General features: G+C 42.9%; 1 protein-coding gene across 1 annotated transcript in view; it reads right to left on the reverse strand.

The window, feature by feature from the left end:
• Window positions 1-18,621, reverse strand: part of HOMER2 (homer scaffold protein 2) — a 53,794-nt gene that overhangs the window by 18,541 nt on the left and 16,632 nt on the right. The window contains exon 2 of the mRNA XM_038185034.2: window positions 13,999-14,155. Coding sequence (XP_038040962.1) covers window positions 13,999-14,155 — 157 coding nt within the window. The remainder of the gene's footprint in view (window positions 1-13,998; window positions 14,156-18,621) is intronic.

Genomic DNA, 18,621 nt, shown 5'->3' on the forward strand with positions numbered 1-18,621 from the left:
TTCCATACCTCCTAAAACAATAATTCAGTAAATTCAAATAGAAAAAACACACCGAAGAGATCACTTAGACCACAGTCCAATATTATTGATAATTATGATAAGAAGAATAAAGAAGCCTACAAATTGTAAATGGTAAAACATCTTATTGAGCACAGAGATGAAGCACATTAGCTTAGTACCTTAGAGGTTAATTTTTTTCTGTAGCCAGCGCAGAATCCAGGAAAAGGTTGTGGTGATCACACACCTTCAAGAAACTGACAGTTCATCTGTTAAATTTATAATAAGCTGCAATTAGCAAAACTGCTTGGAAGCCAGCTCTACCTTTTTTTCAAACCCTCTCTGTCAGTCAGGCACTCCAGACATCCTGCGCTCCCGCAGACAAGTGAAAACCTAAGGAAAAGTTTAAGGAGATTAACTTAGAGCTACACGGGAACAGTCCGGAGAAGGGGGACACTGCACTTGGCCACCTGGTCCTCCTCCCTGTCTTCACCCCGTCACCCTTGCAGGAAGATGCTGTCACACTGGACTCAGTTCCTCACCTGTAAACCTGCTAATCTCTCAAGAGCAGAGGCTACGTTTGCTAGCAAGCAATCACCACGGTTGGGCTAAGAAGAAAGAAAGGTGGCAACCAGTGTTGGTATTTCAAAGAAAAAGGGTTGCTTGTGCTCCTGCCCGGTAATGCAGCCTGTCCCCTGCCCCACAGCTGGCTCAACCCTAGCTACATGAAATCTGAAAGAAAACGCTCCTGACCACTCCTCCCTATACCCAGGACAACATTTCCAGTCTGGGGAGGAGGTGGGGAGGTGTCTGTGGCCATTGCACCAAGGGTGCTCAACAACAGCAGGAAAGTCTCCTTTTTGGATGGAAGGATGGGCCAGAGTTTTTGACTTTCAAAGGAAGAAGGAGCTGAGAGGAATAGCAGAGGAGGGCAAGGGCACTGTCTGAAAGCCGCTCCTGGCAGAAGCCCCCAGGCTCCTGTCCACCCCTACCTGCAATCCATTACCATAATCCACTCATCAGTTCAAATGTGCTCTTATGAGACAGGTTTGTGGTTGGTCCTCATTCCTGTAACACATGACGGAATTCCAGCTGTATCAGAAAACTGCATGAACTTGTGGACTTTCATCCAGGGCAATGGATGCAAAAGCCAAGCAGCTCTCTAATCAACTGCAGTGCAGTCCCTGAAGTGGTTAAAGAGTTCTCCCTACAGACAAAGGCAAAGGGGAGCATAATATAATAAGCACCTCACAGAATAATAAACTCATTCATCACACTGACTGCGTTGTCTACATGTGGTTAAAAAAAAATCTGCCTATGCTCTCATCTAGATGCCAGCGTATCAGATGGCAAACACTCCTGATATGTCTGCACGAGCCAAATAAAATCTCATACTAATTTCACTTCCTTTGGGAGAAAAACAATCCTGACAGATCTAAATTTTTATTTGAAGATGACACTGAAGAATTTTCACAGTACAAAGTAGTGCTACATCAACCAGCAATGACTCCAGACGTTTAGGAACACACTGGGCATATTCATCAGATAACAGCCATGCAAATAAGCTGGCGGAGAGCAGAACCCTCAGAGGCTGTAACAGACCCATCTTGCTGCCTTCCCACAGAGAGAAACTGCCAAATAAATCAAGCAGAGAGGTCACACGATGACCTGTGCAGAAGAAAAATTGTTATTGGCAGCTCACACCGCTCATACCCTATGAGCAGTGTACGTATACACAGCCGCCTTTTATTTTACGGGAAGCCTCGAGTAATTAAAGGGTCCCTTCCTAAACTCCCCGTGTCACAACACCTCACTGATGATTATTCTGGGGCAACAGTGCCAGGTTAGGAATTATTCTGGAATTTCCCCTTTAAAATCACATCACCAGTTATTCTGAAGTAACCTCACCTCCAGAAAAGCCCTGAGGCTCAAGATCATAGTATCTACTCATTAAGAAGTCACTACATTAAAACCTCCCCGTTTCATTTTCACACCTCTCAATATATGCTTTCCAGTTTGCAGCCCTTGTGAAATTTAATTTCCCCAACCCACCAGGTTGCTAATCTTCAGTAAAGATGTATCTCAGTCTAAAAACAGAATTAAGAGGGAAGGAAGCTGCCAGTCCTCTGGCTACAGCGATCACAGGCTCAGCAGGTTCTTCTAGCTCACCAAGTTGACAGGAATCAGAAGTGCTCCTGACCCCGGATTTGAAGACGAGACGGGGTGGATTTGCTGAGAAATTCTCCCTCTATCCCAAACATTTAGCAACTCCTTTGTAGAATGTATCCACCTACATTTCCATGATTTGCACTATCCTTCGCTATCGACCGTGCTTTGTGTCTCTGCCAACAGACTTACATGCAATGCCTTTTCACCAACGTATTACTGGCCTATGGAGGCAGAAACTGCACATTACACACGAGTGAAATCACACCATGAGGAAGGTGCTAACCTGTGTGGCGTTTAGAGCTCTTTGTCTCCTTCCAAATTAAAAAATAAATAAAAGTAACCTGCAGCCTGTAGCAGCACCTGCACATTGGATTGCATAAGTAAAGTGCTTAGCTGTGACCCTGTGATGTCAGATCGTCTCCAGTCCCACAAAGCTAGCACACACATATGCACTGTTAACTGAGACAGCTCCACTAAAAGGAAAATAGCGTCCCCAGCTCGGTCTGTCTACCAGAGGGGATCGGGAGAGGCACAAAGACACACTCATAGCAAGAACTTGGGACGGAAGAAAGAACAGCCTTTGGCCAAAACAGTGAACCTGTAACGCAGGAGGATTAAGTATGGTTGTTTTACAAATCAGGGCCAGCAGATATGATGAAATGTCTCTCCCCACCCTATTTGCTAAGTCTTTGTAGAAGGTCCTTAAAAAAAAAAAAAAAAAAAAAAGCATGGGAAAACAGAAAGCAGCATAAGTAGATTGGAAGCAACCATAAGCTTGTTAAAAAGACCACTGACATTCTCAGTGTTTCTGTTCCTCCTGCTCCACTGCATCACTTGGACATGACTGGGGGGCCTGGAGCTGCCAGGATATCCACTGCCAGCCTCGCCAGCCTCTTGCTCCAGCCACTGAGCACTGTACCCCCACAGTGCTGGCAAGCCAGGCCAGCTGCTGCTTTTCAAGAATTTCTGTTCTACCCGGTTAACCAGGATGCAAGTATTTCACCCACCCATGGCTTTCAAGCTTCCATAACTGTGCAGTGCTAAGGGGGCAGGAGTGGAAGGGGAAGTGCAGTGATCCCCACACACCATGCGAGCAGAAGGATGCCAGGGCTCCTCAGAAGCCAAAGAGGACTTGCTGCAGTCCAAAGCATTTCCTTTTCAGCCCAAGCTCCCTCTACAGAGAGGAGATTCACATTTTGTGAGTAACACCTCTCACGTGCTGCTGCTGCTGCTTGCTCTGCATGGAAAAGGGCCATTTCTACAGCTGCATTTAGATTTTTTTCCCCCTAGAGGTCCACCTTCCATCCCCAGCATAATCCATTTTTAACCCCAGAAGGCAACAAATCAAACAAAAAACATGCATGACTTGGATGTGGAAGTAGCTTTTGGCCTCTTTTATGAAAAGAGATGTAAAAATACCTTCCCCCCCAGATAAAAAGACTAATAACTGTTTTTCCTCTATTAAAATATTTCTGTTGTAAAGTCCTCACCAAGAACCTGTCTAAATGCAACAAAAGTGGGTTCACAGTGATGTGAATTCTATTAAGCAAATCTCCTGCTACACCTACTCCATTGTGCTCTTTTTCTTCCTGAGGTAATTAACATCTCTGCAGAGTTGGTTTCCCACCTCCTCCACCCAGTCTAAATCTCTAAAATCTCCTATTTTTGCTTTGACATCTGACTAGAATTTCTCTTCCTTTTCGGCACAGCACACACATCCACCCACCCGGCTCAGAGCACCAGCAGCTGTTTCATGAAGCAAAGCTACAGCGAGGCTTTTCAGACCCTCTGCTCTGGAACAAATTGTTACCCAGGAATTTCATGCAATGCTTAATAAAATGTACAGACAAATATGCTTGTGTGTTATTTTCACATGAGAAAAAAAGATTTCTAACCTATCAGAGATTGGAGGAGAACACAGTGGAGATCTTTTTTTTTTTTTTTTTTTCCTGGTGACTACAAATAGGGTAGGGGAGAAGGCTGCATTATCTACAGTTAGGTACAACAAAAAATACATAGTTATATCACGTTCATGCTTTTGAGGATTTAATAAAGCATCTAGCCTTTGTGCAGAGTATAACCGAATGCCTACATGAAGCATTTAAGCACACATCCTTGTCTGCATCCTTGAAGCTGCCTCACAACATCCTCCTGTGATTCTCTTCAGCCTGAAGGCCCCTGTGCAGAGGTCAGAAATGCCTTGTCCCAGGATCTCAAATTGTCCTAGAGCTTATGTGTCACAAAAGCACTTGCAAAAGGTAGGAGTAGTTAAAGATGCAGAAACTGAATGAGTCAGACAAAGAAAAGATGACCAATGCTACTTAAAGACAGGGCTGAGATGATGTCTGGGAAGGAGAAGCCAGCAGCCTGGAGCAGGGACGTAGGACATGAGCAGTATGACACAGGAAGAATGACAAGTCCATGGCCAAGTGGAATCCTTAAAAATGCCTCTGTTCTGATTAGTAACCTACACACCCCAACGAGCAGTCAGCAATGACGTAGTTTACTACTGCCTTGTGTCCCTTGGCATGAGGAATGACCAAGAAGAACAGGTACATTGTTCCTGGGAGAGGACAGGGTCTACTTGGCGTCTTCTAAAGCACACAAAAACGGTCACAGTTAGATGACAGTCTGACACGGGCAATCAGGCCTGGCAACACTTAGGAACAACATGCTAACCTAACTGAACATATGCGGTAGCCATGAGACAACGTAAAATAAAAACCCTTCTGCATCCTCAGAGATGGCTCATCGCTTATTTTGCTGTTAGAAAATAAAGGTAGGTGGAGGTTATCTGGGGCTTGTGAGATCATTTTGTTCACTCCTCAGGGAGAACCAGCTTTGGATGTCATTTAGTTTTTAGTGGCTGACAGTCTTTTACACAATTCCTTGTTTTCCATCTAACAACTGTGTTGCCATTGGATGCAACCCCACAATCCAGAATCAAGGAAGAAGCAATATGTGTTTTGGTTGCTGTTGTTGTTTGCTTCATTGTCATTTATTTATTTATTTATATTTTTTGAGCTAGGAAAATATTACAGTGAATTATGTTTGATGCTTAAATTTTAAGAATACACAATGCAGTGTAGTTTATTTATAAACTCCATCTGGCATGACTTGATTAGCACGTCTGATACGTTAACTCTCAGAGTGGGGATTTCCAAGTATTATATACCTCTGGCACTACAGCAGGGGGTAGAAGGGAACAAATAATTGATGCAGCTGCTTCATTGGACAAGCAATCCTCAGAGCTTCATAAAGCACAGCTTATAGAAATCATCCTTTATTACGTTCAGTAGCTGAACTTAAAAAACATAATAATAAGAGGGAGTAAAAGTCTCATATTAGTCAACCAACAGCTAACAAGTGCTGCATTAATTGCAATTCTTGACAGAAGTCCCTAATATAACGCAGAGGAGGCAGAGCTTCTTGTAACAAATCAAGCAAGGTCCTTCTGGGATGAAGCTGAGGAAAGCTCAAGGGGACAGAACATGTGCTCAGCTCACCCCCAGGCACCAACCCCCTCAGCATTGCTTCTGAAGGAAAAAAGCAGCACACTGCAAAGCCTGCACCCAAGGTGAGCACTACCATGCTCCCTGAGTTTTGGTGAGCAAGTATGAAAGGTTTTATGAGGTAAAAACTCACATTTCCCCAAGGTTTTGCTCCGTATATCTAATGAAACCAAAAAGGTAAGGGAAAGCTTTTGCAAACCCTACGATGTTGTGCCTATGTTGACGATCTCGCTAAAAATCTTGATTTTTTTCCGTCAATTTTCACCTAATTACAGTCATGGATTATTTTCTCCAAAAACTTGTTACAGATTCTTCAAAAGCTCTACTAAAATCAAGGACTGTGACCTGAAACAGAGCTTTTCCAAGAAATTTTATGGAGAGGTTATAAAAAGGGAAAACCAGCCCAGTCAGAAGTCTCCCCGTTTGCTGGTGCAGCAAGAAATCCGCTAGCATGGATTTTTAACTTTTACTTTTTAAAGAGTAATAAATCGTGTTTATGAGAAGGTTTCCACAGCGCTGATGCTGCGATTCAGTTGTGTGTGCTCTCTCCACAGGGCCGGTGGCACATGCATGCACTGTAGAGGCACGGAGGAAAATCAGCCAGATAGGATCAAGCAGCGGCAGATGTGCTTCCATTCTTATGTCAAAGGTACAGCTGTTGCCAGCACTGTGTTATCTGTTCTCCTCAGCTTACTAACTGGCTTCTGAAGGATTTCCTTCCAGAAATAATCCAGACAATGAGCAGAGGATTTTTCACATTTCAAATGTAATAACTTGGAAAGAGATTAATAGAGAAACATCGAAGCGATACAAGTTGCACAGCTCCAACCAAAACACACCTTCAGCAGGCGCTCAGGACTTGTGGCTGATGCAGTCTCAGGGGACCCACCACATTTCCTGGTATTTACTTTGCTCCATTTCCCAGCTTCTGACAAGCTCTCTTTCACTCACAGCCCCAGGTCTTGTTTGCACAAACATTTTTAATGCTTCCCTCCGTTCCCAGCTCATCTCCACTGGTATTAGCAATTCGGAAATAACTGCTGCAGTTAAGCCTTAACAGCACTTACTTTTTTTTTTTTTTTCCCCTCACTCAAGGACCTGTCTGCACAAGCGCACCCAACGTTACCAGCTCTACCTATCCAAACCAGTCCTGGCAACCGCTAAAAATTCTTCTGCAGACACAACTGCAGGCAAAGTACTGTCTTACCAGTTACGAAACCCTGCACCTCCCCTCAGCCTGAATTTCTGAATATTTGATATCACCTTAAGCAAATAAAGGATGATGCAAGTGGGTAGTCCCATGCTTGGCTGACAGCTCTGCTTCTCCCTTATGCTGTATTTCCTCACCACCAAACTTCAAAGAAAATATTCTCAAGTTACTTTAACATCTAGAGAGAAACACAAACATAAGTAGCTTACTCAAGAGGGGTACACTACAAACACAGACAACACAAATATTTAAAGATCGCTGGGGGCTGTCATTTTACCTTCATTTTATTCACTCTTATTTCAAAGAAGTCTTTAAGAAGAATATGAGTTCTTGGTTTATACAACAGAAGGACCCACTGCACACCTCCGTGTGCTGGCTGCACATAGCTATTTATCTTCAGTTTTAAATGTGCATTTTGTTTTCTATTCACACGCTGCATCTGCCAGCTTAGTGACTCACTGCCTGACAGATTATCAGAGGCATTTTCCTGGTGTCACCCCAAAATTCACATTTCTCTCGGATATTCCATAGGCTGAGCAAGTTGTGCCTCGTGTTTGGTGGCAAGTTTCCCTTAAACTCAGAGTCCCTCCTGAAGCCCTTCACTGCGATGCTACAAATCTGGAAGTTATGCTCACCACAACTCTACAACATCTTTAAATGAAATTGGGAAATAGATGTTAAAACCAGCACAGCAAAATACAAATTATTTACTGTGAATAGTTTCGCTGAGAGAAAGAGACCACAGCTGGGGTTAGACTGGTGCGTTATGACCCAGGGTGGGACAGATGCTCTCCTGCTCTTAATCTGCTCGTCACACAAAACCAAAGAAAACTTTGCTACAAAACCAGCAGCTGCCTCTCAGAGAGCAGCCCCATCCAGCCTCATTATTTACAGCAACAACAAGCCCAAAAGGGATGGTGAGAAGCAGCTAGAGACTGTTCAGGCATCTCTTCCAAAGTACTTTGTGTGGTGCAGTTGGTGCTGGGAGGTGCCTGGGAGACGAATATTAACCTCCAGCTTCTGCTCGGAAACCTGAAGTGAGAAAAGCCCCATGGCAGCTGCCCTACCAGGCAAACTGATCGGATGGCAGTGGATTAAATGGCATCAAATCATTTTAAAGGCTCTACCCTGGATTTGCAGAAGTTTAATATGTACACACAGGTATGATTATAGTTGTAGTCTCAATGGTAAAGTACTTGTCTGTATTATATTTACATATTTATAAAGATCATAAAGCCACAACTGATGTTTTTACTTACTCGTCATCTCACTAGCAGAAAAGCAGTGAGATGTTTATTATAATATACAAACTGTGCACACTGGAAGACAGAATTATGCATTACAATTGTTTGTGTTTTCATATTTCAAAAGATGTTATTCTCTTTTATGTGGGGGTTAATTAGTTCCATTGTTGGAAGTACTCTGTTATGGCTCCAGGATCATCTCCAGCACTAATAATCATGTTGAAATTAGTTGCAATAGTTCATGATATACTTAGCATACTATGATAGGGATAAAGAGAAGATGAAAGCAACCAAATACACCCACTTTTCTGTATTATAGTACTGAGCTAGTTCAGTACTGGAAATCTCTTGGCACGTGAAGCTTTCTGGATCAGGATCACTGCATCACTCAGAGCTCCAGAGCTCACAGCCTGTTCTCCTCTCCTCCGCCTTACCCCAGCACAGTGTCTTTCCTGAGCTGGGATGCACCTTTGGGGCTCCTCAAACAGTAACAAGTGTCACACATTGCCCTCTTGATGAAACGGCCTTTTCATGTTGGTTTTCAGTGTCAGAAGTAGAAGTAGGATGGAGCTCATGACCCCCATTTTGTGGTGAGCAATCCTTCTGGGACAAGCAGAAAAGAAGCCTGGAAGAAGTGGCATGAAGGGCAAGAAGAGCACAGCAGAAAAAGTTTTGAAAGAAAAAAATATCCAGCTCAGCTACTCAGCACTGAAAAAAGCCCTGTGAAGATGGAATAAGAAGTATTTTCTGCTAATTTAACCAGATTTTACCAGCAGGGTCTCTCTGGCAGTGATAGCCCTACCAGTACTACCGCCAGCAGGGCAAGGAGCGCAGCCTCTTGGCGTTTCGGCAGGCACCAGGCAGCTGGCCTGACCCCGGGCAGCACACAAAACGAGTGACAGGCAGTGACAGTGTGTAAAACTAGGGCAGGCAAAACGGGAAATAAAAGGATCTCCGTCCCTTTGACAAAACACATATTTGCTCACACACACCTTTCAAAATCGTAATGTTTAATTTAGGATTTCTTTATGAGCTTTGAAAGAGGCAGAGGGAACACTTCACTTTCTGAGGTCACTTTTAACATTCTTTTACCTCCCTTTATCTCTGGCTACCTAAGGCAGTAAAACACCCCCTGATCGTTTCAGTACCAAATTACACAACTCATTATCTGCTTACAATGGAGCCAAGCACTGTGAAGGCTGCAGAAGTGCTGGGAGGTCCCATGCTCGCTCTGCTGCAGCCTTGGATGCCCCTGCCAGATCACCCAGCACAGGATCAGCGAACCCACCACTCTGAATGCAATTCAGCCCCTGTCAGAGTTGTTCCTACCACTCTTCCTTGCGAATCACATCCCTGAGGTCTTAGAGGCACAGTTAAAGGCTACCGTGGCAGTGCAGCGCTGTTGCACAGAACAAGTTGCCAGAAGCCTGCTTTTAATTCAGTGCCAACTTTGTAATATCTAAATTACTCGTTAGTTTTTTCCTGAGAAACAGTTGATATTGGTTTAATGGCTGAACTTACGTCAATGAAAGAAAAAAAAAACACACACACAAAAACTAGCCAAATGAAGGAATTTCATCCATGTTACTATACCCCGCAATTTTTTCTCCCTGTGAAGGAAAGCTCCTTAAATCGAAGAGTTACCTTTTGGCAAAGTACCCTAGAATATTTTTAACAACTCTGACTTAAAATAATTTAATTTCCACAGGCAAAGGAAATTATTTGTTTTGAATCTCTGTACAGAACTGGTAGAATTCAGAATTTCCTATAAATGTACAGAGGATGCCCGCCTCCATTCGCGAGTACAGAAAAAACACGGTCATGAGGCTGGGGGGAGCAGCTATTACACTGGGTACCAATTAGGACTGGTACAGGAACTGAGACAGCCAGAAATATACCAAATATTAACGGATTTACACATCATCCATTCCTTCTGGCCCAAATACCAGCTACCAAAAGCTGCTGCGGCTCTGTCCCTCTACGCTTCACTCTGCTCTCCAAAACACACTGGCCGTTCTTGGCAGGATGTGCCCTTATAGATCCTAACGTAAGGGCATATGTTCCTCTTAACACCCAAACAGCTTCACCATACTGTATCATGTACTGTATTCAATTTGGGGAACAGTATACGAATATTGATTGACAAAATTTGGCCCGTATTTGTATTCTTACTGACTGCATTTTACTTCAGAAATAGATCCACTGATTTTGCTTTCCCAGCACAGCAATTTTTCTTATTCTCTCTTCAATACTTTAGCACAATTATGTCTGACTTAGTGGCTGATCTTTAATATTCAAGGTAATCATTAGGTAATAAATTCTTTAAAATCATCTAGCAACTGGGAATGAGTGTCAGTCGACCTTTTTTTTTTTTTCCTCTGGAACACAAAGCCCTTCTTTCTGTATCATGTATTTACCAAAACTACTTTTGCAATCTATTAGTCTTTTGACCCCAATCTTGATTTTTTTTCTGGCCATCTGACTAAACATCCCATAGAAACAAGTTCAGACTGGCATCTGAGATGACTCTTCCTGCCTCAGTTTTCTTTGTTGCAGCTGTCTCAAAATGTCCCATTATCATGTTTATTGCTGGATATTAAGTTTTAAAGATAGCTATGTGTTCCTTATTAACAACTTATTTTTCAAAATATAAAAACAGTGCTGTTGCAATCCTAGGTTTTACAGGCATATAAATTTAGAACATTTGAAAATGAGGGCAGAAGCTTGTTTCTGAGGTGCCACAGGGTTATACTTCTTACTCAAATTCTATACAGAAACAAGTTTCATATCCTCTCCCTCATCTATTTGGCTTGGATAATTCTTATTTCCAATTCATAACAAATAAAAAACAAACAGATCCACCGGTCAGAACACTGCCATGCATCATTCCACAGGATGACAGAGGATATCGGCCTGTGCAATTTCCATGCTTTCAAACTTCCTTTTCACCTCTAAAAGGCTGCATAATGTAGGTCACTTTTAATGAGGAGCCTTGCACGTGGCTTCCCCCACACGCTACAGAGCATCCAGGCACTTCTGAGTTCATGTTCTCCCTGTATCATAGCCATAGTTTGTCATTTTTTCAACAGGTTTGACTTTTGCCCACAATGCTGGGGACTTTCATATGGTAAAGTCTCTTGGCTGTCTCATTAACTCCAGATCAGTGTGTGCCCTTGCATTTTACTGTATCATTCCCTCCAGCACTCATTATGCTACAGTTTATACAGCCTCTGGCTGGAAACTTCTTAAAACATCATGATGAAATTACTTTCTCGACAGCATACAAGTCAATTATAATGTAATTAAAAGATACACTAATCTATTCCCTTGTTTGGTAACGGTATCTTGGTTAACATCATCCAGAGCATGCGTTTATCCTATCTGTGAAATCTTTTGCTATAAATTGTAATCTACTGTCCACAGCACCTGTTTTTCTGTAGAAGATATAAGAATTATAAAACCCATTCTCTCCCAGCCTTGGAACCAGAGAGGAATTAAAGTGGTACAAGCTATTATGAATCCTGGGTTGCCGCTTTTCCATGCTTGACTCCCCAGGCATTTCAGTGTTTTTTTTTTGTCACCACACACAAAGCACAGCCTATCAGGTTGGCAAAGCCTCAGAAGGGTGCTCAGCACGCCTTTGGTGCACGCCGTGCAGCCTGCCCCATGCTCTGTAGGACAGTGAAGGTTTCAGCAGCCCCATCTTATTCTGCACACCTGCAACTCAACACAGTGCCCAGGGTAACAGTCTGAATGCCTGAAGCTTATGTGACTGAGTAAGAACAATGGTTAAGTTAAGTGCCCAATATTCTTAATCATTTTAAAGTATTTTTATCGTCGCTATCTAAGTCAACATAAGGTTAAAAAAGAATCCAGTATCTGCATCTGAGTTGGATTTAAATGAGATTTCTCTTCAATCCAGTGTGCATCACACGTGTTTGTCCCACACTGTTAGAACAGCCACTTTGCAGCCAAGACAAGGATGGAGAGTTGTAAGAGATACATGTCCTTCATCTCCACCTTCCCTCCAGGCCCAAGTCCCTCCTTTCACTTGAGTTTCAGCTTTTTGTCATTAAAAGAGGGATAATTTTGCCCGCAGCGATGCTAATCTGCCTGATACTTGCCAACACACGAAGACTCTATTCTAATAAGTGAGATGAATGGAAAGCAGGACAAAGCCAACCAGCACTGCCTATATTCTTCCTCACAGTCCTACCAGGCTTCATTTTGGACTAGAAAAGTAGGTCACAATGCTAAGCAATAGTTGTTTGAGGGGAAAAAAGCAACTTCTATCATTAGCTGGGTACAAACACTGTCCTTTTTCCATATCAGTACTCTTAAACAGACAGGTCAGGTAATGGGACTCTCCAGAGGCAAGCGTGGAGGCACCATTTCTTCTTGACCTGCTCCTTAATCAGCAAAGGTTCGATACAATACGAATAATTCATGTGGTGAGTGATTGATTCTCGCTCGCAAAGCCACAGGAGAGAATTTTAATGGGAAAGGCTTACTGCCTCCTGGGGTAAATGCAACCGGGGGGACTGGTTCCTTCTTGGTGTCTTTTGGGCTGATAAAGGAGCGGAGCTTGGATGCCCTGCAGGACTGCGCAAGACCCTCTGGCTGAGGGCATGCACTGCCCTGAGCCCCCCCACTCCAACACATACAGCAATAATTGCTTGCTTTTTGTTAATCACTCATCCATGACCCCAGCAGCTTGCACAGGGCTGGGCGCTCCCCAGCAAACCAGGGGCTTTCTGGAGCTGAGGATGCCGGCACTGACAGCGTAACGATGGCAATGTATTCGTGCTGTACCTATCTCAATGGAACATCACCATCAATTTCAACAGGCGGTTTGGCTGATTTATAAGCCAATATATAACCAAATGCAGCACAGGGGATGTTTGGAAAAACAAGCATGTGAAGTAGGCATGACAGATATAAGCGGTTTATTGAGGGATGATTTCTGAGGTAGCTCTCTCCCAGGACAGTGACATTTTAAACACCCTCGTTTGAACAGCAACACAGATGAGCAGGCTGTAAACATGTCTCATTTTTCTGTGTTTTGTGCTTTGGCTGAAATGACAGAAATGACCAATGATTTCTGTGCAAGAGTGAAATGTTTTACCTTACACATCTGCAGTCTGCTAGGGGAAAGTGGTCACCTTACAAGTTAGTTTGGAGGGACGAATCAGAGGGAGAAGGTGCTAAAGGTATTAAAATGGTTGTCTGAGCAACCCACTCAACCCAAGTGACCAGGATTCTTGCAGGAAATACTTCAGCACACTGTTTGGGGATGCAAAACAAAATAAGAGAAAAAGCATGGGCAGCAGGGAATGTCTACATGCCTAATTTGTCACCCAATGCTGATGAACTCCAGTGCAAAAGCAGTAGAATATTAAATGCTAACCTGTAAACATTTCAACCATGCAAAAGGGAATACGCAGTTGGCATTTAAATCAAAAGCTCTTGTCTGCACATATCTGTCTCCTTGTTCCCTTTAAAAAGAACATTTTTTCACCAAAAAGGCCACAGTGTTATCTACCTAGCACAGGTGGTGTGTTTAGATACTGTGCTACAGACAAAATTTTGGCAGTTAAAGCTCTTGGCTCATTAGGACTAAAGTCAAACTAGTCGGTGATAAAATCCTGTCTAGGTCAATTCATTTTGGAAAAATCACTTTTAAGTCGCTCTGTGTTTTTTCAGTTGTCACTACAACTGTCCACGATGGTTTATATAAAAAAAAAAAAAGTGAACATTTATGAACTTATGTGTTCAATGCCGCCCATCTATGTCTATCGCCAGCCAGGGCTGACTGCCACGATCCTCTCCACACAGTAAACACGCCGGGGTACCATCAGCCTCCTACCTTGGCTCCATCCACACTGATAATCCGATAGCTGTTTCTCGTGCTGTCATAGAAGTAGGAAACAGTTACAGCCTGCTTGCTTGCGGGGACCCAGTTCTTCTTCGTGCTGGGGTCAATTTGGAAGACATGGGCTCTGGTGGTGAAGATGGGCTGTTCTCTGGAATAGGGAGGGACAGGAGAAATGGATGCATGAGTCTGTGGAAGATGAAATGTCCCGGAAGCCCAGACCTGACCAGGCAGTGCAAGGCCAATTTTTCCTCCTCTTGTTACACTGACTGTGTAACCCACTTTTTCCTCCAACCACTTATTTCCAGGAAAGGATGCTTACATGCACACTTTCTTTCCCCATCTACACATTTTCCTAAGCACCACAAACCCCACACGGCCAGCTTTCCTCCTGCTGCTCCTTGCTGTGAGCTGTGGTCCTGCTTAGAGCCAGGACTGCTCTGTGGAGGCACCAACGATGCTACCAAAACAAAGGCACAATGCCATTCCTGAAGTACTAATGTCTCTATCCTGAGAACGGCACCATACTGTGGATGTGCCTGAAAAATTCATCAGATGCAAATGCAGTTAATCTGCCTGGGGAGTAAGGGGGGGGGAAGAAACAGGCCCATGGCCCTGCCAGTGCTTTGCCGTGTGCCAGGGCTGAGGTAAGGCCCCTGGCACCCCAGCCCTAACCAGCACCGCTGTTCAAAAACATTTTGTGACCAGTGTGACCCTGAACACATGGCAATGCAAACTGCGTGTAGGAGCGGAGAGGATGCAGGACTCAAAGAACAAGAACTTGGTGATACACACCAAGCCATCCAGATCAGAATTAAGACTTACTCAAAGGCTGTAAAACTAAACTCACCTCAAGGTATTACCTTTAATCCAAGTTTAGAAAAAGTAAACTGCAAATAAAGCCACGTCGTGTTTATATAAATGTATATGGTATATATTTTTATGCTTTTTATTCTTAAAAGCTACAGTATATAATGGTATATATAAAGTGTACCACTTGATATTTTCTTATCACATACAAAATATTTTATCATTAATAGAATTCTGACAATATCCAAAAACAACTGTACTGTAATAGAGTCCATTATTAACTCCCACAAATATTTACCTCATGTAAACCAAGAAGGCTGCCATGCTGAATTTTGCACAAAGCAAATGAAGATCGGTATGTGAAAGGCCAGAAGATCTCTCTCACAAGTCATTCTTTCATATCGATGTAAATAATTCTCTTCTGTTATTCTCAGTCCCATCATTTTTGAACTAAATTTTTATTAATTTCTATAATCTTCAGCTCCTTTTAAATCCACCTCTACATTTTTTAGAATATAAGAAGTTGAGTTCTGTATGTGGGAACCGTACAAAACACCATGCACAATCTTGATCACTATACTTTAAATAAAATTGAGGGAAGCAATTCATAAACATTGCACAGATGAAGCAATGTAACTGCAGAGCTAGCTCAGGAAGGCTGGTATGATTTTGCAAAGCCCCACAATGCCTCAGAAGGGAGGAAATGAAACATTTTTTTTTCTTTGCAAGACATATGCAAGGCTTTACATTTTTCAGGGGCTGCCATGCATGCTTCTAGATAGACAGCTGTGCCAAACTCTGTAAAATACTTATATGAAATATATTTAAATTACAAGGGGACTGTCATGTTACAGCTGTGCAGGAGCACCTTTTACTTCAGCTGAGGAGCTGAAGTAACACGGGAAATCTGCCTCTTGTTTCCCACACTACTGTCACTGCAGTCTGTAGCTGGGAGAAAAGCAGGGCCAGGGCTCCACAGTATGTTTTAGATACTTCCATCACACATTACACAGGGTTAGCAAGGGAGGTTTCCCCCAAGCTACTTACTGTTTTAGTCTAAAAAATATGTACATTCTCCGAGTGAAGAATAATTTTGAATTTATTTAGCCTTCTACTTAACTCTGTATTTGTAGTGGATTTATTATCAATTGTTTTTGCTAATGGGAATATGACCTATATATCACAGCCTAAACTTTCAAAAGTTTCAGACTTTTCCTTCATGAAAGCCCAACTTGCAAACAACTTTATATACACATTTCTGTTAATTCATCTTAACAATACCAGAAAATACTGCTAAAATTATGCCTGGGCTCTCTGAAGCAGCAGCAGTAACCATATAAAGTAAATCTGGAGATAACAAATGCAAAATGAAGGGAACAACTATCTATCTCCATTCCTTCAGGAGTCTTGTAGCAGCTACTGCTGGCAGCGAGGGCTTTATACATGCATTTGAGTGGGTAAATTAATGGATAATAACATTCAGGACTTGAGATAGCCATCTATCCAGTCATTTGTTGCTGTCATTAAAAGCTAAAGACAAAAGTCAACTATATTTCTAATCCTTATGATTATTCAACAACGACAAAGGCTTCCCCTTGCACCATGCCGTCAGTGAAGCCAGCAGCCAGTGAAGAGCACACAGGCAACTATAAAACTTCAATTTTCCAAAGAAACAGTGAATTAGCCTTTTTTTTTTTTTTTCTTCCCCTAAACTACACCATGGCCTTGGAGACCTCCAGACTGATGCTTTATTCCATCAATGCCTCACTGCATTACTTGCAAACTTTGACATTCAGGAAATCAATTCCATGACTAAGGAATGACTTTGTTTTCCACAGTTTCTTTCCTTTTCACTTTAGCTAAGATTTATCAGGTTTTATGCTAAAAATGGCTGGTATGCTAGCTTGAAATGTTGGCAATGTCATTTGGTGTGTGAGCCCGTAACCTGGTCGTGATGTGAAAGTGCAGGTGAGAAGCACTGGCTCTGCCAGGCAGCCAAAATGTGAGTTGTAAATCAAAAAACAAAGAGAATTTATGAATGTTTAAAATCTCATGAATTTTAACCGAATCTGTTAATGATCAATCAAATACATTTCTCTTTAGAAAAAATCTATTTAGAAATCTATTTGACAGTAATATCCAGTGTTTCGAGCAAAGCAGCTTGAAATCTAGCAAATGGAAACCTAAATTATAGTTAATGGTTCTTTGTTTAATAACACAGATTAAGACAGAGAACACACTTTGATAAACTTTATTATTACACATGGCTGGCATGTTTTATAAATATGATAATAATTTTCAAGCCACGGTTTTATCGATTTTAGTTGACTTTTCATTTCCATCCTTGTGTTATGTGAGACAACCCTCACACAATAAGCAATCATTCTCCATTAACGAAGGAATATGTCACTAACCTTTTCACAGGAATTAGAAAAGCAAAAACTAAGGCTCTAAAGCTAACTAACTTCATCCACAGCTGTGTGAGGTCCAGTGCCACATTCTGTTAACATATAACCATGCCAAATTTTACGAGTGTGTGACGGGCTCCTTTAAATACATCTTCATATAGCTGACATCTGGTGGAGGATGCACGTGCCTCCAGACTGTGTGGCAGAGTAGAGTTTTTGGAACGTGGCGCTTCCCGCTACGGGCCACCTTTGTGCATGCGCTGAGCTTTACACTGCCTGACAGATCTGCAGTGATTTGCTACATGAGCATTAGATAATGAGCATCTTTCAAGGAAGAAGAAAAGTAGGTACAAAGATAAAATGCTGCGTTCCAACATGCCCCCCATCACTGCAACTGATCATGATACAAAAAGATATATTTGTTAAATGCAGGCAGAGGAACATGGTGCCTTCAGTCCCAAACAAACCTGAATCAATCCATCCTGCACCCTGAGAGCAGCAAGCTCTCCACTCACTCTCCCACAGCTTCAGAAGTCTCCAAGTGCCTCCCAAATGTACACAGAGTTACAGCTGCATCATCACATATTATCGGCACACAGAATTTGTCTTTGCTCAAAACACAGAGGGGCCCGGCCATCCTCCAGGCAGTCTTTCCAGGCAGTGGAAAAACACACGAATTAGTTTCTCAGTGCTGGTGCTTTGTCCTTGCTCAAACTGCTAACCTCACCGCAGGTGCTCAAGTTGGCATGAGTACATCCTCCTTATATGCCATGAGCAGCCCAAGGCCCCTATATACTGCATGCTCTGTGTCCATCACTGCAGGGTCAGCAACCAGAAGCACCCTGCCAGCAGGGGACAGGGACCCACCCTCTGGTGTCCCCAGTGTGAGGTCCTGAGAGTCTTCTGAGCAAGGTGCATGGGCAGGGCACCTCTTCCTTCACATAAATATAGTAATAGCATGTGGAGGGGAGATATTTTTGTTTTACTTTTAGTAAAGCTGTTTACACACCTCTGCAAGCCTCAGCTGTCCAAAAACTAACCAGTGCTGCCATGCTCTCCATGCAAAAGCAGCCAGGATTTTCAGGCATGCATTGTCACCGTTAGGTAATGCCGCACAGAACTGGGCAGAGGCAAAAGCTAAGCATGGATGTTTTACAGATGTGATAGCAGCAAACCAGCATTATGAAACGAGGCAGCTCACTACCTTCCCAAATTGGCATGTGCTAATTAATTCGGGTCAGTCAAATCTCATCAGATGCAACACACAAGTCCGGGTGCCGGCTGCCAGCACATATAGCCATCAGGAGCAGAGAGCCTGCTCCGACGTGCAAGACTGCAAAATCGGTAGCATGGAGCAAGCAGGTGGTAATGGCTCCATTTTACACCTGAGGAAGCAGCC

The sequence above is a fragment of the Anas platyrhynchos genome, chromosome 11 (assembly GCF_047663525.1).
Source record: "Anas platyrhynchos isolate ZD024472 breed Pekin duck chromosome 11, IASCAAS_PekinDuck_T2T, whole genome shotgun sequence".
Taxonomy (NCBI): Eukaryota; Metazoa; Chordata; class Aves; order Anseriformes; family Anatidae; genus Anas; species Anas platyrhynchos.